The sequence below is a fragment of the Eptatretus burgeri genome, chromosome 2 (assembly GCF_056783735.1).
Source record: "Eptatretus burgeri isolate ZD-2024b chromosome 2, Ebu_testis_v1, whole genome shotgun sequence".
Lineage (NCBI taxonomy): Eukaryota > Metazoa > Chordata > Myxini > Myxiniformes > Myxinidae > Eptatretus > Eptatretus burgeri.
The window spans coordinates 121705953-121732376 of record NC_140962.1 but is presented as its reverse complement, the minus strand read 5'-3'; the positions used below and the strand labels follow the sequence as shown (position 1 = coordinate 121732376).

At 41.2% G+C, this 26424-nt stretch overlaps 1 protein-coding gene across 1 annotated transcript in view; it reads right to left on the bottom strand.

The window, feature by feature from the left end:
* PCDH15 (protocadherin related 15) overlaps nucleotides 1-26424 on the bottom strand; it is a 338778-nt gene that overhangs the window by 205943 nt on the left and 106411 nt on the right. The window contains exons 3-11 of the mRNA XM_085871026.1: nucleotides 20868-20933; nucleotides 20285-20457; nucleotides 16959-17042; nucleotides 10278-10349; nucleotides 9270-9386; nucleotides 8160-8270; nucleotides 7780-7950; nucleotides 2716-2821; nucleotides 339-445 (exon numbers count right to left, since the gene is read on the bottom strand). Of these exons, the coding sequence (XP_085727152.1) occupies nucleotides 339-445; nucleotides 2716-2821; nucleotides 7780-7950; nucleotides 8160-8270; nucleotides 9270-9386; nucleotides 10278-10349; nucleotides 16959-17042; nucleotides 20285-20457; nucleotides 20868-20933 (1007 nt within the window). The remainder of the gene's footprint in view (nucleotides 1-338; nucleotides 446-2715; nucleotides 2822-7779; nucleotides 7951-8159; nucleotides 8271-9269; nucleotides 9387-10277; nucleotides 10350-16958; nucleotides 17043-20284; nucleotides 20458-20867; nucleotides 20934-26424) is intronic.

Below are 26424 nucleotides of genomic sequence, written 5' to 3'. Positions count from 1 at the left end.
CCCTGCACCATCCTTTCCGACTGAATTCAAGCTTCATATGAAATAACTTATTTAATTTAAAAAACACTCCTCTACCTCAAATTGCAAAACAGGCAACAGTTAACATTGATAATCTATGTAGTGCAGTCTTGGGATTTTTTTTTTGTCTATGTCACCTTGAAAAGTAGTGGAAGGGAGTCTTTTAAGATTGAAAACAATAAGTTCACTGCAAGTCAGTTAAAGCAAATACAATGGATGTCAGTTAAAGCAAGAGTAATGGAAAATATATTCATCACCAATTTCTGAGACATTTAGTCTATAAAGTAAGGGTAATTAGTCAAGCAATATTACATATTCACCTTCATGACAATGGTGAACCCTCCAAGCCCTTCGATTGGACGGAGAAGATTAAGGCGAGCAGAGATGGGATTTAGGGTCAAGTAAGAGGAGAAATTTTCAGGAGATCCTGGAGGAATATTTCACATTTTGTGAACGGAAATTAACTTTCTTTTTATATGACACAACATGTGTAAAGATTGCATTGTGCATCAAAAAGTTCCACTTCACTCATTAACTCTGTCAACGAAGGTGAAGGAGGTTATGTTTTCACACCTCTTTGTCTGTTTGTTACTTGCAAAATTGAAGATTTTTCAAGTATATTGGTCAGTCGATTTTGTTATTCTGTCTGTCTGTTTGTTTGTCTGTCTGTCAATTGCCTACAGGTCACAATTTTAAACTGATTTTCACAAAACTTTGCCACATGGTAGAGTTTGTCATAACGAAGAAGCCTATTGTTTTCGAAGTATTAAGGTCATCTTAGGTGAGATTTCTAAATTACTCAATTTTCATCCCATTGACTTGAAATTTGAAGAGGATTTATATTTCAGGTCACTCAATTCAACCAACCAATTATTTTTGAGGTCAACATGGCCGAAAAGGTCAACATAGGTCAAAAGTCAACAACTAAGGTGGTATTTCTAAAATCCTCAATTTTCATCCGATTGACTTGAAATTTGAAGAGGATCTATATTTCAGGTCACTGAATTAAACCAGCCAATTATTTTTAAGGTCAACATAGATCTAAAGGTCAACATAGGAGGAATTTCTAAAATTGTCAATGTTCATCCAATTCACTTGAAATTTGAAAAGGATTTGCATATTTGGTCATTTAATTCAACCACCAATTATTTTTGAGGTCAAATTTGTTTTATGGATTTCGTAAATATCGTGTTTTACACGACGTCTTCTTCTTGTTTGTTTGCCTGTGTATCGGATATCTAAAAAAGTTGTGGATGGATCCGGATGAAATTTTTGGACAGGTTGGGTGTATGACAAGGACGAAGTGATTAGATTTTGGTGAAAATCTGAATCTGTATACTAGAATTTCCTCAGTTTTTCTTCCTCAGAGAGATGGGGCCAAAGCCGATACATAGCATGATATTTCACAAAAAGATGTGGATGGATTCAGAGGAAACATAGTGGATATGTTGGATGTGTGACAAGGAAGAATTTATTCAATTTTGCTGAAGATCCGAATCCGGATCCGGATCTGATCATTTTTTAAGTGATTCTTCAACATTGAGAGATAGGGCTAAACTAATATAGTATATTGCATGATATCTCAAAATGTTGTGGACGGATTCAGATGAAACATGGTGGACAGATTGGGCATGTGGCAAGGACTAATTGATTCGATTTTGGTGAAGCTCGAATCCGGATATGGATACGAGAATTATTTAATTTTTAAAGGGATTCTTCACTATTGAGAGATAGGGACAAAAACGATATGGTACTGTTCAGAATGATATTTCAAAAATGTAACGGGCCCGATTTGTCATCCCTTCTAGTTCATAATCATGCAGTCGGGGGAAACTGGGATACATTGGGACACTGAATGCAGTCAGACTAGGGGTGTGTTGAGACATCCTTTTTTTGCTGTTATTATTGGCTAATAATATTAAATGCCAATGTGGTTTATCTCAAAGGAACAGTAATAGACAAATCTACAAATGATCACATGACTCCTTTTATCTGATCTAGACTCTTCAATATTCCTTTAATTTGTCATTGAGTATGACATGAAAGTTTATGAATAGCATTATCATATTTAAATTATTTCAATAGATACTTTCCACAAATGAGCATGATCAAAAACAAATCGGCCTACTTAGAAAAGAATCCAAGTTGTAATCTTCTTATTCTTTCATGTACAGCACAAGGCTGCGGAATAGCATCATTGACAGAGGGTGCGACCGTGCCGCTGACTCAATGTCCTTTGTAGGTTAAGGCAGGAATTTGGAATTTGGCCATGGTGACGGCGATAGCTCGCCTACTCTTCACAAAGGACACCATGGGACTTTTTTAAACATCCACAAACTAATGCTGACAGATGGAATTCGCGTTTAATGTCCATCCAAGGGACGGCACACACATTGGTGAATCACCCTGCCTGTGTAAAACTGGGCTAATAGTTTATAGCTGGGCCGATTATAATCAAACCCAGGTGAGACAGCTTAGATGCGAGTGTGCATACCTCCAGGCAATCCTGCCAGGCCTAAAGTTATAATTCGTCACTTTTATTTTGGTGTCACTTTATTGTCGATAGAGATTCCTTCTAACAACCTCTCCATTGTTTCTGTATTGCCAGAAAGCAAGTAATGTCTATAAGTAAGCGATGCATTGGCAGAAAGTGAGTGAGTGATGTCATAAAGCAAAGCTTGTTGATGTTTGTGAGACCAATCAGCAGAGAGTAGAGAACTCCAGCCCGGGCATCCATGGGAATTCCTCTGTCTTGATCCTCAGCCAAAATCGGTGGTGTCACGTTCAATGGATTCACTTCTTCCTATCATGAAAAGAGGAGAAGGAAAAATTCACAGGCTAAACATGATATTGCTAACGAAGTACCATAAAAGGCCTGCCAACATTAGAGAACTTCATCACAGCCGCTATCCAGGCCATTGCAAATACTCTGGATGAGTTTCAGTGACAATTAGTGAAGCAACCACAATCGAGGATGATCATGGGGAGGTGGGGCTGGTAGGATAGTTTAGACATATGCTCACTCACCTTTGAGCTGTCTATCCTGGATTTGAATCTCAGCTTCACTATAAACTGTCATTCTGGTGTTACGCAAGCAGGGTGATTCATCAATGATTGTGCCATCGCTCAGAATTAAGTTAAACTGGGGGTCTCGTCTGCCATCAGTCGTTGGTAGATGTTAGAGATCCCACGGCATCCTTCATGAGAGTAGGCGAGCTCTCACCAACACCCTCGCCAAATTCCAAATTCCTGCTCTAACCGACAAGGGACACTGCATCAACGGCAGAGCCACACCTCCAGCAGTGATGCAACCCAGCACCCATGTGCAAAACACGAAATTATAATGATTGGAAGGTGTCTTCAATATGACAAGTCGATGATTCTATAGCATTCATTTTTCGTCTCAAAATAAAATAATAATGAGGTGACCATTTTTTGCCTTAACAGTAGTGGGACATCCCAGATATCAAAGTAACATTTGCAAAGCTTATTGGTCTTTGGACTGTCCCCATGCCCAAATTGCAATTCCATGTATAAACTCGAACTGCACTCGGTAGAGTGCATACCCTCACCAGGCTGAACAGTTTACGTTTTGTATTCCACTGACGGAGTGGATCTGCATCCGGACCTGACCCAAAATCTAATCAGCTTATTCTAGTTAACCACCAAACTCATCCACCAAGTTTTGTCATAATCTGTCAACAACATTTTGATATATCGTGCTATATATCGATTTTGGCCCTGTTTTTCGATGGTTATGAATCACTTTAAATTTTATAGCAGTCGGATAAGCCTGATGTTGGCTTCATGGTTAGGGTGGCGGCTTGGGATCCTGGGGTCCTGAGTTCAAGCCCCGTTGGCTGCTGAATTAATATACACCAGGAGGTTGACTCAGCCTGTCATCCTTCCGAGGTCGGCAAAAATAAGTACCAGTGTACTGGTAAGGGGGACACTGCATCAGCGGCATCGCCATGTCCCAACCAATGTTGCAACCAGGAGAGAGAGAGAGAGAGAGAGAGAGAGAGAGAGAGAGAGAGAGAGAGAGAGAGAGAGAGAGAGAGAGAGAAAGAGAGATAGAGAGAGAGAGAGAGAGAGAGAGAGAGAGAGAGATAGAGAGATAGAGAGATAGAGAGATAGAGAGATAGAGAGATAGAGAGATAGAGAGATAGAGAGATAGAGAGATAGAGAGATAGAGAGATAGAGAGATAGAGAGATAGAGAGATAGAGATAGAGATAGAGATCTGGAGATCTGGATCCATACGTTCCCCAAAATCTAATTAGTTCGTCGTGTCACAGACCCAACCTCTCCACCAAATTTCATCTGAATTCATCCACAATTTTTTGAGATATCCTATACACAGACAGACAGACAAACAGCCAAATGAATAAACCAATGTCACCCGCAGGGTGACCCGTATCTTGCCAAAAGGTGACCACGTGTGACTTCTTTAAGGTCACACTGAGGTGAACAGAGCTGCTATCCACCAGGAGCGACTCCTTGAGGAATATCAGCCTACGAGAGATTCCAATGAGAATCGTTCTACAGAGTATATGACCGTTTTTACAGCCATTTTTCCCTGCTGTGCAGGGGTTTGGCTTTTTCTTGAGGCAATGTTTTATGGCCGGATGCCCTTCCTGACGCCAACCCTGGTCGCCTCTTACGACACACAGGGATATGGTACACCTATTCTAACTGGGGCATACACCGGGACCAGTACACTGGCACTCATTTCACCGACCTCGGAAGGATGACAGGCTGAGTCAACCCCCTGGTGTTAATTCAGCAGCCAACGGGGCTTGAACTCAGGACCCTGGGATCCCAAGCTGCCACCCTAACCACTAAGCCAACACCAGGCTTAATTGTTCTACAGAGTAACCATGAAAAATATGCTTTTGCCTCATAACGTCACCAAATGACATCATAATGTCTCAAGCTTGACATATCTAGAAAGCACTCATCGAGGTGTTCAATTTGAGGTACTACACGATATGGTTCCTAAAACTTAAAAATTTGACCTTGGGGTCAAATATGTTTGACCTCAGGTGCTAACCATGAAGGTCAAGGCCAATCGCCACCAAAAATTAATCAGCTGAGCGCCGGACCATTAACTATATTGCCATGAAGTTTGAAGACGATCCGATCAAAATTACTCAAAAAATAAGGGTTTCGTCGACTCCCCTGATTTGCGCCAAAGTGACCTTGACCTTTGACCTTGACCTTCAAAATTTTGTGCACTGAAAGGGACCTCTATAGGCCTCTGATATGCGAAGTTACAAAAATTTCCGATGATAACTGTGCTCTGCAGAATTTTTTATACGTGATTACAGACAAACAAACAAACAAACAAAAAAAACATACAAGCTGACTAACATATCTTGCAAAAACTTCGTTTTGGCACGATAACAAACAAGAAAAATATGTGGTGGTGGTGGTCGTATGGCAACTTAGCTGCCGGGGTAGCTATCATTTCTTGAAGCGTGACTGTGTCGCTGATGCAGTGCCCCTCTACCAGTACACACACTGGAACTGGTACTAATTTCGCCGACCTCGGAAGTATGACAGGCTGAGTCAACCCCCTGGTGTATTAATTCAGCATCCGACGGGGCTTGAACTCAGGACCCTAGGATCCCAAGCCACCATCCTAACCACTGAGCCAACACCAGGCTAGAAAAATATGTCATGCAAAGCACGATACTTGCAAAATCCACCCCCTCTCCAAAGGTTGCCATGGATACATCAAATTGTCCATTTCATTAAGATTAAAAATGACAATCTTAATTAAAGCTCAGATCAATCGGATAAAAAGTTATTATTTTTCAAATTGAAAATGTTGATTTTAGATGTTTGACTTTGAGTTCACCTTTGACCTTTTGACCTCAAAAATCGTTGGTTTCCAAATTCAGTGATAGACTATGCAATTGCTGCTCAACTCCCAAGTTAATGAGATGTAAATTGATGATTTTTCAGTTGAAAATTGATGATTTTAGAACTATGACCTTGAGTTGACATTTTGATCTTAAAAATCGTTGTTTTCCCATTTAAGTGATGGACGATGCAATTGCTGTTCAATTTTCCAGTTAATATGATGTAAATTGATAATATTTCAGTTGAAAATAGATTTTAGATGTTTGCCCTTGAGTTGACTTTTGACCTTTTGATCCCAAAAAGAGTTTGTTCCTCAATTCAGTAATGCGCTATGGAATTGCTGTTAAATTTTGAAGTCAATCGGATGAAAAATGACGATTTTAGATATTTAACCATAAGATGACCTTTGACCTCAAACTCAATCGGCTTCTCAGTTGAGACGATCTCTACAGCTTGGTAAAGTTTCATGAAGATCGGTTTAGAATTGTGACCTGGAGGCGATTGACAGACAGATAGACAGAATAACAAAATCGACTGACCAATATACTTGGAAAATCTTAGATTTTTCAAAACAACAAAAATAATAAGATGTCGTGAAGAGCACATACTGTATATACAAAATCCATAAAACAAATTTAACCTCAAAAATAATTGGTGGTTGAATTCAATGAGGAAATATGCAACTCTTCAAATTTCAAGTCAAAGAGATAAAAATAGAGGATTTTAGAGATACTACCTTAGTTGTTGACCTTGGGCCTATGTTGACCTTTTGGCCTTTGTTGACCTTTTGGCCGATGTGAACCTCCAAAACAATTGGTGGTTGAATTCAGTGACCTGAAATATAAATCCTCTTCCAATTTCAAGTCAATCAGATGTAAATTGAGGATTTTAGAAATACCACCTTAATTGTTGACGTTGGGTCTATGTTGACCTTTTGGCCCATGTTGACCTCAAAAATAATTCACTGGTTGAATTCAGTGACCTGAAATATAAATCCTCTTCAAATTTCAAGTCAATCAGATGAAAATTCAGAATTTTAGAAATCCCACTTTAGTTGTTGACGTTTGTCCTATGTTGACCTTTTGACCTCAAAACAATTGACTTCTTGCTTGTAACAAACTCTACCATGTGGTGAAGTTTTGTGAAGATCGATTTAGAATTGTGACCTGTAGGTGATAGAGGCAGACAAACAGACAGACAGACAGACAGAATAACCAAATTACAAACTAATCTAATTGAAAAATCTTCGATTTTGCAAGTAACAAATAGAGAGGGGTGAAAACATAACCTCCTTCACCTTCGGTGGCAGAGGTAATAACATGATGGAGAAAACACTGATTACAATGCTCTGATCCCAGGTTCGAATCCGAAAATGCTGCATTAGTCTGTCCATTGTCTCCCAATGATCTTGTTAATTCAGATAAAACGATGTGAACGTCCCCAAATATTCTTATCCTATAGCTCCACATTGTACATTTATAAACTCTTTCAGCCATCCTGGTGGAGAAATTAAAACTTGTCATCCTATTGATGAAGAAGCCACATTGGTGTCATCAAAATCATGAAGGGTTTGGTAAAAAAAAAATTTCATCTTCGATTACAATGCGAGTTCTATTGCTGAATCTGGGTGGAAAAAAATGATTTGGAAAGGTAAAAAAAATATAAATAATTCATCAAAATAAGTACACAAAGCTCGTAGGTAAATCGAAACATGGCAGTTTCAAATGAAAGAATGGACCTAAATCCTGGATTATACAGAGTGGTTAACCCTCCAATCAAGCGCTGTTGGAAATTGAAATGTGGTGCATGTACTGAAGCAAACTCAGCCTGCTTTGCCAAGAAAAAAAACTTGAGGAGGGTTTGTTGAAACTGTATTAATAAAAGTTTTTGCTTACTGGTTGTGCATGGCGAGGTATGACCGTTTGGTAAGTAACAGGAGCACAGTCAGGCTGGCCTGTGATAGGCTGGCAAGGGAGGAAGGCTGGGCCCAGATCATCTCCGTCTGTGATGGTGACCAGCAGTGTTGCCGTGGAAACATGTCTTGGGGTTGGAGGCAAAGCCCGATCCTGGCCACAGCCACAACAAACTGTCACCATCACCACTTAGTATCTCAAATATGTTAAACTTCCAGAAGAGTATTGAGATCATGAAGTGTGATGCGTGATGACACTACATAATATCGGGGGTGGTTTGTGACTCGGTGAGGCTGTGGTGCACATTGTGGTTTGGGAATGATTTGGCACAGCCAAAGGTGTAGTTGCATGATTGCACACACTGATGCTTGGATGAGGAGACGGTAGTTAGTTTCTCGCTCGTAGTTCAGCCTCTGCTGAAGAACCACATGCCCAGAGAGAGACACTGGAATGGAGAACACGTCACTTGCTCGCTGCAAAAATAAAATCGCACCATCAATGATAATTGCAGGATGTAATATCCTGGACATGCGCTGACTACATTAAAGAAAATTCAAGAGGCAAGGAGGATGAAACAGGCAAGGATGAATACAAATCGACATCCTTATTTAATTACCCTGTAAACATCATGCTTTACTCCACCTACATATCCCTCTTAGAAAACTTACAACAAAGGTTTTCTTAATGGCCACATTATCTGCTAAATGGTATGATTGAAATATATTTAAAACAATTAGCCATACTTTCTCCAAATGATGTTTCTTTAATGATGTAACATTTCTATCGACATCAAACTGCAAAGATACTTGTCCAATTAGGAGTAAAAAAAACCCCATAAATTGGAGTCATGCATCCATGCTACAAATAAACAATCTCTCTGAAGGATCTCTCTCTCTCTCTCTCTCTCTCTCTCTCTCTCTCTCTCTCTCTCTCTCTCTCTCTCTCTCTCTCTCTCTCTCTCTCTCTCTCTCTCTCTCTCTCTCTCTCTCTCTCTCTCTCTCTCTCTCTCTCTCTCTCTCTCTCTCTCTCTCTCTCTCTCTCTCTCTCTCTCTCTCTCTCTCTCTCTCTGTCTCTCTCTCTGTCTCTGTCTCTGTCTCTGTCTCTGTCTCTGTCTCTGTCTCTGTCTCTGTCTCTGTCTCTGTCTCTGTCTCTGTCTCTGTCTCTGTCTCGCTGTCTCTTCTTGCCGGCCATGTTAAAGAAAATGGCTTTTCATGGAAAAATAAAAACACACTAAAGCAAAGTAAATATTATTATTTTGCTGAGTAAAAAAACCCAAATTATTTGTACAGCATAAGACTTTAAAAGTTACATGCAATGCAAGGTAAAACCTTAAAAGTTACAAACAACGGAAATAAATGCTTCTCATTGAAATTCATTGAATACATCTGCAGGTTGTCTCTCTACCTCCTATGCCAATATTCATCAGCTTTCTACCCTCCACACGCTTCCCTCTTTCGATTTCCCCCTATTACCAGGTTATTCACATTGGTTGTAATGCTGTACTCGATCTGCCCATTGGCCCCGTCATCAATGTCAATGGCCCCCGCTGTAGCAAAGCTGGAGAAGATGGTGGTTCCTACGGGTGCAAGCTAGGCAAAGGAGGGTGAAATGTAGCAAAGCTAGTGGTAGAGTTATAAGGAGTAAAATTGACAAATGAGGGTTGTAGGAAGGCATAACAAGTGATGATAAACAACACTTATAATAAAGATGGTTACACCAGTATAAAATAGGGTTTGTAAGAAGAATAACTGGAAGAGGTAGAAAAGTGCCAACATGTAAAGAAAAAAAAGCTCTTTTCTTTAGGAAATGTCGTAAGTGAAATAATTCCAACAAGCAATGAATTGAATGTGAGAATAGGGAGAGAGAGTTAAGTGGAATGACAGTGTGGCAAGATCAACAGCAATGAGTAAGGACAAGGCAATTATTAGAGAATCGGCGGAACCTACACGGATGGAGGAGCACCAGGGAAGTAGAGTTGGGGGAGGTGGGAGAGGAATATTTATGAGAGATGAATGAGAGTTGAACAGGGCAGTCTTGGTCTAACCGAAGTGGAAGAACAAAATTTGGGCGACTGTTCATTTAAAAGGTTAAATTTCTTATTAAAAAGGATGATGAAGAGGAATTTTATATATACACGTTAATGTTAATCATCGTCTTCTTAATGCCAAGCTGTAAACTTCGTGATGACTACTTTGTAGCGGAAACATTACAAAGAGCTGGTCGAAGTGTTTCAGTGAAATAAGACACCACAAGACACCTGGGAGTATGTAATGGTGTCAAATAGCGGAGAAGGTGTGGAGACAAAGAACAGCTATTGGAAAAGCAACAAGGGGATGTAACAGATGGCAAGGACTGAGGAGGAATGGAAATTGGCTTGAGATGGAGGGTCAATAAGAAGCACTGGGGAAGGCAAGGGCAACGAGACAAGAGTGCTAAGAGAAGCTAAATACACCGTGATGATGAAGGATCGTGAGGCTCACCTCATTGACTGAGACCTCGTAATGACGTTGTCGAAACATGGGTGGATTGTCATTAATATCCCGAACCAACACCTGGGTGCAGTGCAACAACATGTCGTGCAAGTAAATGTGCATCAACTTAACAATTCTGTTGTGAAATTAAACATGTCAATCTATAACACACAATTTACATGTAAAGGTTTGTTTACAATGAACAACTAGTCTTGCTGGTGAAGACTAGCGTCGATCTGCATTGACGGACAGGTAGACCAATGGATGAAAACAACAGGACGTTGATTGGGGTATGCTACCCGCCGTGGGAAGCAAGGAGAAGCTGACATTTCAGGTGTTAACCCTTCGTCGGATCAAGAGCGGGACGATGGGTTTAATGCTCGAAATGTCAGCTTCCCACGACGGTTAGCATATCTCAATTAACGTCCTATTGATTTCATCCATTATAAATGTTTGTTTGTCTCGGGCAGAAAGGCTGACATCGTACTGTCAGTCACTTTGTAAAATAGTATTATTTCTGATTAAATACATGACTCGTAACAACGATTCTTCTTATTCATAACAATGACAGTAATTCGAAGAATAATGGTATTTTCAAAAATAATTTTTGTTACCTCCACCACTGAAGGTTGACGGAGGCTTACGTTTTCACCCATGTCTGTTTGTTCGCCTGTGAGCAGGATATCTCAAAAGTTATGGGCGGATTGCACGGAACTTAATGGATGGGTTGAGTGTGTGACATAGACCAATTGATTCGATGTTGGTGAAGATCTGAATCCAGATCCAGATACGAGAATTTTTTTTAAGTGATTCTTTGCCATGGAGTGATAGGGCTAAAATTGATATATATATATATATATATGTCATGAAATTTCAAAGATTTGTGGACGAGTTATGACAAAACTGGGTGGATGAGTTGGTTAAGTGCCAAGAACAAGCCGATTCGATTTTGGTTGAAGTCCAGATCCAGATCTGGCCTATCAATGGGATTCAAAACGTAAACTGTTCAGCCTGGTGGAGGTATGTGCTCTACCGAGTGCTGTTTTAGTTTATAGTGCAATCACTCCTGTCACTTCTTCACTTCTCGGTCAACAAGGACATCGGCTAACTTTTATGTGAGTTGCACGGACATCATGAAATAACTCGCAGACACCCGGAGTAAAAATACCGCAGTCGCACATAAATAATGTAAGCGCAGTCGCACTCCCTTACCCCGGGGAAACAAAGTAGTTGTTCTAAGCGATGTGGAGGATGACAGTGATGGGAAAGTTGAAGAGTGCTTTGCATTATGGGCCAACACCCCGTGTCCGAATTGGGGGCCAGCGGGGGGAGTGGGCCGTCGGGGGTAAAAGCATTTAGCTCCCTATGGATGGACCCCCTTGATACCTTAGTGTATTATGTAGAACGTGGACAAAAATCAATCAAGCCGCAATTATATCAGCAAACAAGATTACATATCATATGGGATTTGAACTTGGGATCACATCACCATGATATATGGGCTCAGATGAGAACACCAATCAGATCAACACAGAACCCATTGGTTGAAATGTGAAGAAGAAAAAAACACGAAATAAGCCAAGAGTTTGAGACTTTTCCCATGCCTTTACTTGTTATTATCCAAAATACACCTCCAAGGACATGTAGGTCTACATGTAGCCTACAAGGATGGACATGTGCAAGATCATTTGAGAGGGTTATGCATTTACAGAGGTGGTGATACGGGGTTGGCAGGAGGATGATTTCATGCCACATGGCACCTGGAATGTGTTAATCAGTTTGTCTTTGTATGAGCACCATGTTCCATGATTGTATTGTAAACGTTGTTAACCATAATGACAGGCTGTGCACCATAGATTCTACTTCATTGTGGCATGGAATTTCTGTGAATTGCAAACGATTTGGGTTAATGCATCTCAACTGTCTGTTTTTGGTAATCCAATTGAAATGTTCTCTCGTCCTGTTGGATTTGCTGTCACATTCATCTGCAATTTCAATTGGATAATGATGAAGTCACGATTTTTAAAGCTCATAAGCATGAGTGTATGTCCGGTTTGCTGACACATTCTGAAATGTAACGAACATACATAAATGCATATGACGTAAATTAAATCAACATCATCATCAGTTAGTATTATGCAGCCCGTGGACGCTGGTTGCATCATTGCTGGGAGCACGGCTGTACCACTGATGCAGTGCCCCTGTTTCCAGTAATATGGTACTCATTTTGCCGACCTCAGAAGGATGACAGGCTGAGTAAACCGACTTGGTGTTATGTAACGGCATGCCAGGGGCTCAAACTCAAGACCCTTAGACCCCAAGATCTTAAGCCAGCCATCTTAACCGTGAAGCCAACACCAGGCTGACATAAATAAAACACACACACACACACACACACACACACCGCCTGAACATATGTGCATATCTCTGAGTGCCGCTCTCTCGAAGTTGTCAAACAGAAACGAATATAAAACCACTCTTGTGTTTCAAACTGTTGCATGGCAAGAGCTGTGAATTAATTTCTGAAGGATCCATGTTTGGTGTGCGTATTCTGAAGGAGGTGTGTTCGAAAAGGAGTGTGGTGTGTACTAATGTAATACTGTAAAGTTCTTATTGTTTATGGCAATTATCTTTCGTGGGTTTTGTTTCAAAGTTAATTTGGGGGAAAGTAACTTTTGCGCATCAAGCGTGATTGCTGTCTCCATTTTACACATACATGTACAACAAGGAATATTCATTCACTGGACTTATATTTTTCACAAATTAATTGGCAGCGAAAAGCACGAAAGTTAAGGCCCGGTCACACCTTGACGTTTTAGCCAACGTATGCCGATTTTTGAATTTTTTTTCTAAAACGCTGGCACACGTTGAATACGTTATGGGTAAGTTTTGATAACATTGAGAGCACGCTGGCATACGTCGTAGTACGTTGCCATACGTCGTTGTACGTTGGCTTTAAACGTTGTACTTTTCGGTTGTCCTCAAATTTTTTCATGCTTGAAATTTCACGACGTATGCCGGCGTATGACTCACACGTTCTGCTACGCTGGCCACAAGTTGTAGGCACGTTCTGCGATCGTTGACAGACGTCAACACAAGCTACTTGTAAGTTAATCATAAGTTGAGACACGCCGAGGTAGTGTTTAGCGTACCCGAAACTTATTTCTAACCTATGATTAACGTGTTGTTGGCACGTTACGCGATCGTTGCCACACATCGACAGACGTTACTTTTAAGTTACTCATAGGCTGAAAGACGTCGGTATAATGGATCGTCCTTGCGTCAGCGTCCACGGCCACGGCCAGGACACTTATTTGCAGCATTCTTCAAACTTTTCTTCGGCATGACGAGGATGTTCACACTTCAATGTCTAGCTTGGCTATGATTCCAATTGTCTATCGGCAGCGTCTATTTAAAATAGTCGAGTTTGAGCGTTTTAACACGTTCAGAAGAAACGCTTCAAATTTCAAAACCTCAGCGTCAAACAAAAAAAAACCAAAAAAAACAAAGGCGAGTGACAGCAATTTAAATCGTTCATTGTAAACAATGAAACTTGCTGAGTGGTACCGTTTAAAAGTCGTTGAGTGTAAAAAAAATCCAATTGTTGAGCGCAAGCGTCTACTTTCAATAGTGGGGTTTGAGCGATTTAGCACGTTCAATAGAAACGATTAAAATTTCCAAACCCCAGCGTCAAAAAACAAAGGCGAGTGACAGCAATTTAAATCATTCATTGTAAACAATGAAACTAGCTGAGTGGTACCGTTTAAAAGTCGTTGAGTGTAAAAAAAAATCCAATTGTTGAGCGCAAGCGTCTACTTTCAATAGTGGAGATGCAGCCATTTAAATCGTTGAGTGGCAGCCTATGAACCTACCGTGGACACGCGGACGCAAGGACGATCCATCATAACCCACACCCTCCCCCTCACACTCACCTACTACTGCCAACATGAACAAACTACTACTAATACTACTACTAATACTAATACTGATACTGATACTGTTACTGCTGACATGGACATCGACTCAAAAAGGACTCGAAAACACTGTTGGGTTCCCCTTTTATGAACACCATTTTTATATACCAATTCCCAAAACCGCTGGGAACACGTCTTTATATGGCAGTTGTAAGCTGGAAACACGTTAATTTTTTTTTTTTTTGTCGACCGGAAGACGTCATTGGAATACGTCTACATACGTCGATGTGTGTTGGGACTACGTAAAGAATTGGTTCAAAGCACGTCAAACATAAGTTAGAAATAAGTTTCGCGTAAAAAAGACATTACCGCGACGTGTTTCGACTTATGAGTAGCTTATAAGTAGCCTTTGTGGACGTGTGTAAGCGTCCACATATCGTGTGTAAAACTTATCCCCATCGCATGCGGAACGTGTGTCATACGCCGAGTACGTCGTAAAATTTTGAACATGTTCAAAATTTCTTGACGTACTCTACTTACTACGACTTATGATAGCGTATTTAGCGTTCTACTCACGCATACCAAACTTACCCATGCCGTATTTGACGTGCCCCAACGTTTTAGACACACTTTTTGTTACGTCGGCATACGCTGGCAAGATCGCCAAGGTGTGACCACGATTTTGACCCTTCCATTTCTACGGCAGTTATGATTCGAATCGTTGTGCGTCAGCCTTTTAATAGGCTACGTCACGACATCGTCGGCGATGCGTGCAACGCGCTATGCCTGAGTTAGACTATGGTTGGGCATCGGTTGTGTAGGCCGACAACAGGTTCAGCATTCGTTGGTATAAGTTATCTATAACACAACGAAACGTTCTGTGTCAGTTACCAATGCGTTATACATAAGACCAAGTCGCTATGAATACGTCCGAATCTTTAAAAAAAAACCATCAAAAGTTCAACGTAAGCCAGCGTTTTACATACATTTTAACACGTTGCCATCGCTGGCTAAAACGTCAAGGTGTGACCGGGCCTTAAGATCCAATGTGAAAGATACTGTAAGTTTTTTACACTATTTAAAGTTGTGAAACGTTTGTAATACAATAAGCAATCTGGCATCCCACTCTGCTTACAAAGTTCTCTGGCTGTTGTATTAAATACTACCTTCATTCCTGGATTTCTAACTTGCTCCACTCACATCGTCAACATATTCCGATCAATGGAACCCTCTCCTCCCCTCTTCCAAGTGGAGGCTGGAGTGCTTGAAGGCCTCATCTGATGAAAACCCTCTCATCAATTTGGCAGATCACATTTCATTGTGTAGGCAGGCAGACCCCAACCCATTGACAGGCAGACAACAGTTATCTCACTCTCTCCTGATCTATGCCTGGTGTTGGCTTAATGGTTAGGGTGGTGGGCTGTGGACCCTAGGGTCCTGAGTTCAAATCCCGCTCAGCTGTTGAATTAACACCGGGTGAGGTTAACTCGGCCGATCATCCTTCCGAGGCCGGGAAAATGAGTGCCAGCATGCTGGTATACTGTGTGGGAGTGGTGACCCGTCCAGGATTGTGCACAGTAGCCAAGGAGACTGCTTAGCAGCACCAACGTATGGTCCCAATCTCCTCCTCTCCTCCTGATCTGGAATTGATTGGGTGCTGGCCTGATAAATGGAATGCGTCCTTCAATCATGGAAAATCTCACCGTCTCGTGCTGTCACTCCAGAAGGATGGTCAAACTAACCCATTTCTTTCCAGTGTAAGAAATTGGAAGTTCAGTTTTTTAACTTTGAGAACTCCCCATAAGATGTGACCTCTCCAGGGCCTAAAGCACTTGCAAAGCTGGCCTTCAAAGCTTGCTGCAGACTTGCGTCCTCCTCTGCTGTTCCAAGTCATTCGATGAAAATTTAGAGTTACTTGTAACCTACATGGTCTTTGTCCATTGCTCAATGGAGTTCTGCTCTCTGCTATGGGCTGGCCCCCAAAATACCACCTGTCTCTCCTGGATTATGTGGAATTGAGAGCTCTCAAATGATCTGGAATCTTCTGTGATGAGGCCTTAGCACAAGGTCTGTTGCTTTCACATTTTAGGAATGTCTATGGTCTCTCTGATTTTTTTACAGTCTATGCCCCAATGTTGCTTTCTCTGCTCCCTCTGTCCAACCCTCTCTCTCTACTCCAGGATGCATCTTTGTTCACTGTCACTTCTACCTTGCTCTTCCATAAGAAAACTATTTAAACAAGCAATCAATTTCTCATGTGAAACCAGAAAAGCAACAAAGCCTCAAAAATAATTCTTGATCACAATAAACAGGGGGCTGGCAGTGTAGCCTGGAGGTACACACACTCACCTCTGAGCTTCCTAGTCTGGGTTTGAAACTTAGCCCAGCTATGTGCTGTCCCCCAGATGGATGTTAAACTGGGTGTCTGGTCTGTTGGCATTAGTTGGTGGACGTTAAAGATCCCACAGTGTCCTTCTTGATGAACAGGCATGCTATTGCTGGCTCCCTTTCCAAATTCCTGCCTTAACCTAGAAGGAGCAGTGTATCTGTGGAAAACCTAACCCCCCCCCCTCACCCCTCCCCAGAAAATGATGTTTCCAGCAGTCATTAACTGCAGTCGAAATAAGAAGAAGAAGTAGAGGAAGAAACAGGATATCATTAGCGGCAAAATGCTACCTTTTAACAACTCTAATATACCTTTACATTGACGATGTAACCACAACATTCACATGTTTATAAATTTTGTTGTCAACTTGTGATATCTTCTATTCCATACCTTGACCTCATGGCTAACGGAGCTACCGAGCCGAAGGTTACTGCAGACGACCACAGCTTGCAATGACTGGATATTGTATGGAGGCTGCACACCGAAAATAATCAAGAAACACGAAGCAAATTACACAGTGGCAAGTGCTTCTGAAAGCATACTGTGCATGCAGTAAGACGGTTGTGAAACAATTGTTGACTTTTATGTGGAAGGCATTACCAAACAATTCGTTGGTTTATGGTGCTTATGTTCCTTTAGTCAAGGGATTATGTAGTATCTACCTGAAAATGAAGAGCAGCACTATTGGTTTGGGGGTTAGTTCTACTTGCAGACATCGTTAGTCAAACATGGGCCTTTTGGCACCATTGAGGTAAGCCTGAGCAGAGAATCAAAAGGCAGGAATTTGGAATTTTGCAGAGTATGAGCAAACCCCCAAAAAACTGGCCAAGCCACATTCAAAATTTGTGATGGGATCTTTAATGTTCCTGTATACCTCGATCTCCTTGCTATTACCACCTTGCTCCTTCGAATTCCCGTCTTACCCACAACAAATAAGTGCATTTAAGATTGAAATAACAATTCTATTTTCAAAAAGCAAAAAAATTATATATATATAAGTTTCTTTCCCCCACACCTTGTCCCTTCCTGATTCATTCACTTCTTCATTCCTCATGTGCTGCTCTGTGTAATTGCAAACTTTGTTTGCTTCTTTCTAATTATTGACTTCATATTCTTCTTTGTGTAATTAGGATGTAACTAATAATTCGGAATATTCTATCATTTATCTCGACAACTGCTTTTCCCATTCTATCTTCCCTCCTGTACCCTTCTCTCTGTCGCACTCTTCCACTCTTTCTGTCTTTGTGCCCTTTACCATTTTGCTTCTGCCATTCCTTGTTAATACCAAATTGGAAATAATTTGCATCATAAAAAAATTACAGCACTGATTATTTTCTTATGTGCATTTAATGGTCCACTTTTCCAATGTAGCCAAAATATCTGGGATCATGTGCTGGAACGTTAGCTACAAAAGTGCAGACTAAGTTGTTAAAAATGTTTGTATATGGATGAAGCCCCTTTTATACCATCCCCTTCCATAAAGATTTCACCCCCTACCCATTTCCCTGCAGCTATTCATGCCTTCTCCAGAGCTCTTCCGACCTTCCTCTCAACTCACCCAACCCTCAAACAGCTCGTTAGCCATTCCCCTCAGCTCTTCAGTCCCTCATCTGTCCTCCCCCATTCCTTCCCATCTCACAATCTGTCACAACGTGACTTGGATGGATCACGTCGCCAAACTGGCTCGCAAAGCCTGCTGACGATTCGATATTTTCTGCAGAGCTAAGTTCATTCAGAACCACCAACACTCCGACATCATTCTGCAGTGTACAGCACTGCTTTCTTCTGGCCTTTGCCAGAATTATTGTGGAGTGTTTGTACCCACACTAGGCTGATGCAGCTGCTTCCTATCTTACTTCCCTTGAGGAGATCAAGTCCCAAGGGTCTCGGTGTTATTGGCATATGTCGACACGAGGCCGAGTCTCAAGCCCTGCTTCTCACCAATCACAGGCAAGTTGGTGGATCTCAGTTTTCTCTTGCCTCACTTCTGTTCTTGCTTCTCCTGTCAACTTGCCCCTCCCGCCCTGCTCATCCAGGTAGCATGCTTTTCCAAGAATCCCAAACCTAGTTACCCTTGCCAAGTGTAAGATGACCGCTCATCTCCATTCCATCATCTCTCTATACTTTTGGGGCAGGGTAAACAAGATGGTACTACAGGGACTTTCAGGAAGGAAAACAGGAAATTTGAAGGAGGTGGGTTTGGGGTGGATTAACGGGGGTAGAAAAGATCAAGATTTTGGATGAGGGAAGATAAGAGATGGTAGAAGAAAGAAAGACCACCGACCTGCCTCCGGTGAAAGAGTGAGAGACACAAAGACTCAGCTTCATCGCAGGAGATACCAATGATCCTAAAAGCCTTGGTTTCCACAGCGTGAAGCAGAGATAGGTGTGAGGCAGGAGCATCACCCCAGAGGGGAGAGCAGTACTCCACCAGACTGCGGATGAAAGCTTTGTAAATGGTTAGAAGTTTTATTCTCTCATACGTGGAACTGATTCGCTGTGTCTGTTGTTTCATGCCCCTTCCTCCAGTGTTTCAAGAGTGCTGCCTCTTGTCACATCAAGCTTTCTCCCATATTCACTCCCGCTCTCTTCTTCTCATACTGAACCCCCACTGCAGCCACCTCTATTCTGCCACCTCCCCACTCATTTGCGATGTTTTTGTCTCACTGTTCCACTTTCATTTAAAGCTTTGGATTTGTATCTGAATATAATTATGCAAAGATGATCTCAAACAAAGGCTAATAATTTTACAATCCTACAAATGCAAGATGCATCCACGTGTGGATGTTTTGTGTAAGCATGGTAATGAGCTAAAGCATATACATCAGAACATTCCTCCAAAAGAGACAAAATCACAATGTTATGGTTTCTCTCTTTAGCCAAGGCATTAGTCACAACATACCGATTAGGTTAACGTGACAAAACACCCTGTGAGCTCTTAAAATTATTTACAGTTGAAAAAAATAGAAATATTTTCACATTTGAGCATGATGGATCGTGAAACAAGTGGGATTGAGTGCAAGCGGTTTTTGTGTTATTCCTCCTTTCCTCCTTGTGTTTGTCTATAACACCTACCTGATGCCCCTTTGGTAGTTGGTACACCTATTGCTTCTTTTTTGATTTCAACAGTGTCGATGCTCTTGGAGTAGCTATGACACAAAACTGACCAGGATGTAACAGAACAAAAAGAACAGTGGAAAGAGAAAGGGGGTGGGGGACACACCGACAGCAGGGTTGAGGGACAAATTAGAGGGAAACTTGGAGGAATAATGGATGTAGGGAAGAATGAGAGCAATGGAGGATAAAGGGTGTGAACAAGATGGATACAGCCACAGATTCTCAATCACAGAAGTGGAAGGATAAACTGGGAACCCAGAAAGAGTTGGGCTTGGGGGTTAATGGGAATATAAAATATTTTGTCATTTATATTTGTGGTTTAGCTCCTCCATGAGCCGAGACTCTTGTGTGATATTTAAAAAGCCAGGCCATGATTGACTTAACAGTTAGTGTTTTTGATTTCTTTCTGATTATATTATCAATTCCATATAATCTGGTTCCAAAAGGAATGAATATTTATTTTGTCCAATGCAGGCATAATATTCGAATCAAATAATGTGAATCATCCTATTTGGATATAGCTTGTATTAAAGTGGTTATGTTGTTGAATAAGCTTATAAATGCAAAATGACCGTGGTATCATATCAGTTACAACATACATCCCTGTCCAGCACACGTCCCGCTGTATACAACATCACACGCTGAAGCTCCGGGATGAGCTTCAACCAGTCTGCACCCAGTGTTCCTGGCACACTCTCCAGATGCAGGGCAACAGTAGGGTGAGGGGGACTTGCACTGCCTGCTATCTGTAGGTCCCACACAACAATGGTACCTGCAAGATCAGAGCCAACAACAGAATGATTGCACTAAACCTGCTTTTAATTCCTCTTGCAGTTGTATTCAGGTAAAATGCATGGCAAGAATCTGGGCTGAGGAGAAGTTAACACCGAAACTAGTGTGACATTTGAACTTATGCTGTTTAAACAGAAAGGTATATTTTTGAGATTCAGAATAATCTCAGATGTATGACAGTTATCTTTGGGGTATAAATAAGGTCAATTCAAATAAAAACATGTTGTAGTTAACGTTCCATTTGGTTGAAAACAAAATCAGTTTTAAAAGTTTTTATTTTTATTTTTTTACATTGCGTCTTCAAATCCATTTCTTGAGTTATCCCATCAAGTCATACTTCCTGGTGGTTTTATCAGGTTGTTGAGTTATGGTGATTGCTTTGGAACAAACCATTAGGACTTTCTTCATCAATGGTTACAATAGTAACGGGAGGTCCAGTGCGGTTGAGGCGGCAGTCTGTGGAAAGAAACACCAAAACTTTACAACTAACTTCACCTCTATTGTTGAAACAAAGTGTCATGTAGTTTATCGTCAATGATGATTAATGATACATTACTGAAGTCTAAATACCACAATCTTAATCAGGTGACTCAACTTGTAACATCATATTAACAGCTTTCAAAAACATCTAAAATATATTTAAAATAGATGGACAGTGATGGCAAGTGGTTGTTTTGAGGTCATAAAACAATCATTGTTAAAAAAATGACTGAAAGAACAACGGTTAGACAACTTGCTATTTTTCAGTTATTTTGCAGATCGAAGCACTTATCTGCTTTGATTGGTCAAGTTTTGATTATCTCATAAAAGGTGACTTTTGAAATGTGTTTTATTGATTTAGTGATTTGCCTCAATTAACCTTTGTGTCAAAAACCACTTAAAATAAATGGCACACCAAGGCAGACAAGCCAGTTATAAATCTTATTTTGATGGATGGAATCAAAAGGATATCGATTGTGGTACATCAACAGCAAGGAGACATTTTGGGTGTTCACTCTTTGTGGGAGCAAAAAGAGGAAGGCGTTAACCCCTCTGTGTTCTTGTAAAGGATTAACACACGGAACATCAGCTTCGACTTGTTTCTCACGGCGGTTAACACACCTCAAGAAACATCCTGTTGATTCTATCCATTGATATACTCTCTGTCCAATGATGCAGAACGACAATACACTTCATGAGCAAGACGAGATCTTCATTCACACATCATATTTCGCCCATTCTACAATGGATTGGTACACCTGAAGGATGAAGTTTGGTTCAGTTGTGTTTGATGGGACTTTATAATCACAAGGATAACAACCAAGACGAATTTTTTTTTTTAATGACAAAAATATTTGAACACAACGGCACTCGGTAGAGCGCGTACCTCTGCAAGACTGAACAGTTGAAGTTTTATATTCCACTGATAGGCTGGATCTGCATCCAGACCTTAACCAAAATATAACTGGCTTATTCTTGTCACCTCCCTACATCATCCACCAAGTTTCCTCATTCCCTATCCACAACATTTTGAGATATTGTATGATATATCATTTTTGGGCCCATCTCTCAATGGTGAGGAATCACTGAAAAAAAAATTATCGTGTCTGGAACTTCACCAAAATCGAATCAATTCGTCCTCATCACACTCCAACCTGTCCAATGTCCATCCAAGTCTGTCCATAATTTTTGAGATATAATGCTATATATTGTTTTTGGCCCAATCTCTCAATGGTGATGAATCACCTGAAAAAAAAGTCTAGTATCTGGATCCGGATATTCACCAAAATCTAATAAATTCATCCCGACCCAACTTGTCCACCAAATTTCGTCCGAATGCATCCACAACATTTTTTGAGATATCCTGCTCACAGACAGTCAGACAACAGACAGGGGTCAAAGCATAACCTGCACCCATCTTCGGTGGCAGAGGTGATAAAAGGGATGAAGAAGCAGAGGAACGCTGGACAAATCACAAACTTTCCAGTAATCGCTGGCTTGTTCCTTTGGATGAATGTCGGCTTATCATACTTGGCAAATGTATGAAAATACCTGCATTATCATGCACCAAAATACTCATCATACATGAAAATACTTCAAGGGGCCAAAAATTACAGGTTATATGAAGAGTGGTTGAAATGTTTAAGACATAATTGATTGTGACAAATCAAAGCAATGGATTACATAAAAAAAAAGTAGAGGGCACTCAGGAGAGCACATAACTCCATCAGGCTGATTAGTTTATGTTTTGTATCCCACTGCTATGCCAGATCTGGATTCGGTCCTGAACAAAACTTTGAGTGGCTTGTTCTTATCAGCAAACACATGTCACCTTATATCCAAATCCATCCAAAACTTTTTGAGATATCATACCATATAAATATATTGGACATATATATATATATATATATATATATATATATATATATATATATATATATATATATATATATATATATATATATATATATATATACATACATATTGGTTTAGCCCTATCATGCCTCAATGGTGAAGAATCACTCAAAGATTATCAGATCCGATCCATATTCAGATCTTCACCAAAATTGAATAAATTCTTCCTTGTCACACACCCAACTTTCCCACCAACTATCGTCTGAATCCGTCCATAACTTTTTGAGATATCGCGCTTCATATTGTTTTTGGCCCAATCTCTGAATGGTAAAGAAGCACTTAAACAATTCTAGTATCCAGATACATAACCGGATCGTCACCAAAATGTAATCAATTCTTCCGGGTGACATCCAACGTGCCCACCAAATTTCAGACGAATCCGTCCAGAAATTTTTGAGATATCCTGCACACAAACAGACAAACAAGAAGAAGACGTCGTGCAGAGCACGATACTTGCAGAATCCATAAAACAAATTTGACCTCAAAAATAATTGGTGGGTCAATTCATTGACCAAATATGCAACTCCTCTTCAAATTTCAAGTGAATCGGATGAAAATTGACAATTTCAGAATTTCAAGTCAACCTTTTGGCCGATGTGGTCCTCCAAAATAATTGGTGGTTGTATTCAGTGACCTGAAATATAAATCCTCTTCAAATATCAAGTCAATCGGATTGGCTGGTTGAATTAATTGATTGGCTGATTGGCTGATTGGCTGGTTGGATGAAAATTGAGGATTTTAAAAATACTGTTGTGGTGCCGGGGTTCGGTGGCGAGGACGACCGCAGGATGGAGCAGTCGGGCCATCTCCCACCGAACACCGGAATTGAAAGGTCGTCACCCCGGATAACCCTGGAGTCGACGGGTTGCTTAAAGGACCGTGGTCGCCAATATTTTGATGGTGTGAGGTAGGGTTCACTTGTCGAATTCCAATTTACCTAAGTACCCATGCCATCTAACTACCGGGTAAGCCACACCCTCGGCCGACTTTGTCCGAACCGAGTCGCTGTTACCGACTCGGATCCAGCGTAACCGAGCGGAAGTTACCAAAGCTGCGCTGGATCAAATGAACAATTTACGGCACAAACGGCCTCACTATTTCTCAAGCCTGCACCGTGCTGGGTCAATGGTAGAAACGACAGGCAATGAGGTACTGTAGTACATTTAACAGGGGTTTATTTATAATAGGGAGGGAGACAGAGCAGACTTAATCACGAATATGCAGGAAAATGTACAATGAGCAATCAACACTTATACAATTTCAACTTATAGGACGGCGCCACCACACACACACACACACACACACACACACACACACACACACACACACACACACACACACACACACACACACACACACACACACACACACACACACACACACACACACACACACACACACACCAAAAGAAAATGGACCCGGATTGTTTTTATTTCGACCCTCGCAGCCAAGAGGATAGACAGGCTGGATGTCAGAGTTTGGTCGGTACCTAGCCGCGTTTGCACGGCTTGCCGACCTGTCCTTGTGGAGCTCGGGATTCTTGTGGAAGGGCTTGGGAAGATCGGACGTTCCAACCACCACGGTGGGACTCGAACCCACATGGACAACTTCGTACCAAGCTCGAAGGAACCAAGATGAAGCGGCAGACGCCAGCCAGCACCAAGATGGAGGATGGCCAGCAGACCAGACAAGACGGCCAGCCGACCAGACGAGACGACCCAGATGGATCTTACCGACAAATTATTCAACCCCTCCTGCAAGGTGGGAGGGGCCTGTCCTGAGGTAACTCTGCCTCCCATTGGACGGGTGGCATGTCGGTGGCCCACCCCCCCCCCCTCCGAAGAGGCTCTGTAGTTGTTTCTGACCTTCTGGCTTCCCATTGGCTGGAGCGCCTCGGCTTTGCTCGCTCTTCGTCCATTGGCTGGAGGAAACACTCCCTGCCCTACTTCAGAGCGGAGCCTCGATCTGAGGCGATGGAGGCTCCGCCCACGCTTTCAGCCAAAAACACGTGAATAATGGAGTCGGTGCGCGAAGGTTTGGTTGGGTGGCGGAACGAAGAAGGATGTTGTTGTTGGATATTGCAAAAATCTAACTAGAAAGAAACTTCGCAGCTCACACATGTAATTCGCTTTAGACATAGGGAGGGTTCGAACTATAAACACATACTTATCGGAATAACTGAACTGTGGAGACTCTGTCTGTTGTGTGCAAATAGCTTCCAGATTCGTAACAATACCGCCTTAGTTGTTGACCTTGGGCCTATGTTGACCATTTGGTCTAGGTTGACCTTAAAAATAATTGGCTGGTTTAAGTCGGTGACCTGAAATATAAATCCTCTTCAAATCTCAAGTCAATCGGATGAAAATTGAGGATTTTAGAAATACCACCTTCGTTGTTGACCTTTGGCCTATGTTGACCTTTTGACCTCAAAAGCAATAGGCTTTTCCCAATGCCAAACTCTACCATGTGGTGAAGTTTCGTGAAAATCGGTTGAAAATTGTGACCTGCAGGCGACAAACAGACAGGCAGACAGAATAACAAAATCGATGAACCAATATACTATACTTGGAAAATCTTCGAATTTGTAAGTAACAAGAGAGATGTCGTACATAGCACGGTACGTGTGAAATCCCATGAAACAAATTAGACCTTAAGAATAATTGGTGGTTGAATTCAATGACCAAATGTGCAACTACTCTTCAAATGTCAAATCAATCGGATGAAAATTGACGATTTTAGAACTTTGGCCTCTGTAGATTTTTTGACCTATGTTGACCTTTTTTGCCGATGTTGACCCTTTGGTCTATGTTGACTTCAAAAATAATTGGCTGGTTGAATTCAGTGACCTGAAATATAAATCTTTAAATTTCAAGTCAATCGGATGAAAATTGAGGATTTTCGAAATATGACAAGGTTGTTGACCTTTGGCCTATGTTGACCTTTTGACCTCAAAATCAATTGGTTTCTTGCTTATGATGAACTGAACTCTACCAGGTTGTGAAGTTTCGTGACGACCGGTTTAAAATCGTGACCTTTCAGCAATTGACATGCAGACAAACAGAGAGGATAACGTACACAACCAATCAACATACAGTACTAACTCGTACTTGAAAAATCTTTGATTTTCGCAAGTAACAGACAAACAGACAGAAGCACAGACCAGACAAACCAATATACAGGACTTGCGAATCATTGATTTTGCAAGTAACAAGCAGACAGACAGCAGACAGGGGTGAAAACATAATGTCCGTCCTCCTTTGGTCGGCGGAGGTAAATATACTGGATGCCGACCTTCATCATAAATCGAGGCGGACTGGATAAAACCTGTTTCAGGGTGATGTGCACTCCAATGTCAAGTATAAGGAAAAAAGATGAAATATATCAAATTAATAACTTCCCATTATGTGATGCATGTTACTCGTGTCAGATATGAATCTCAGTAGAATTACACTAAATGTTTTTCCCCTTCTTTTTCTTCCTCCTTTAGAGGCAATGCAAACAGTATGGTTGAGCCACCGGTGGTAGTTGCATTCATTTTGGCTTGAGGCAAAGG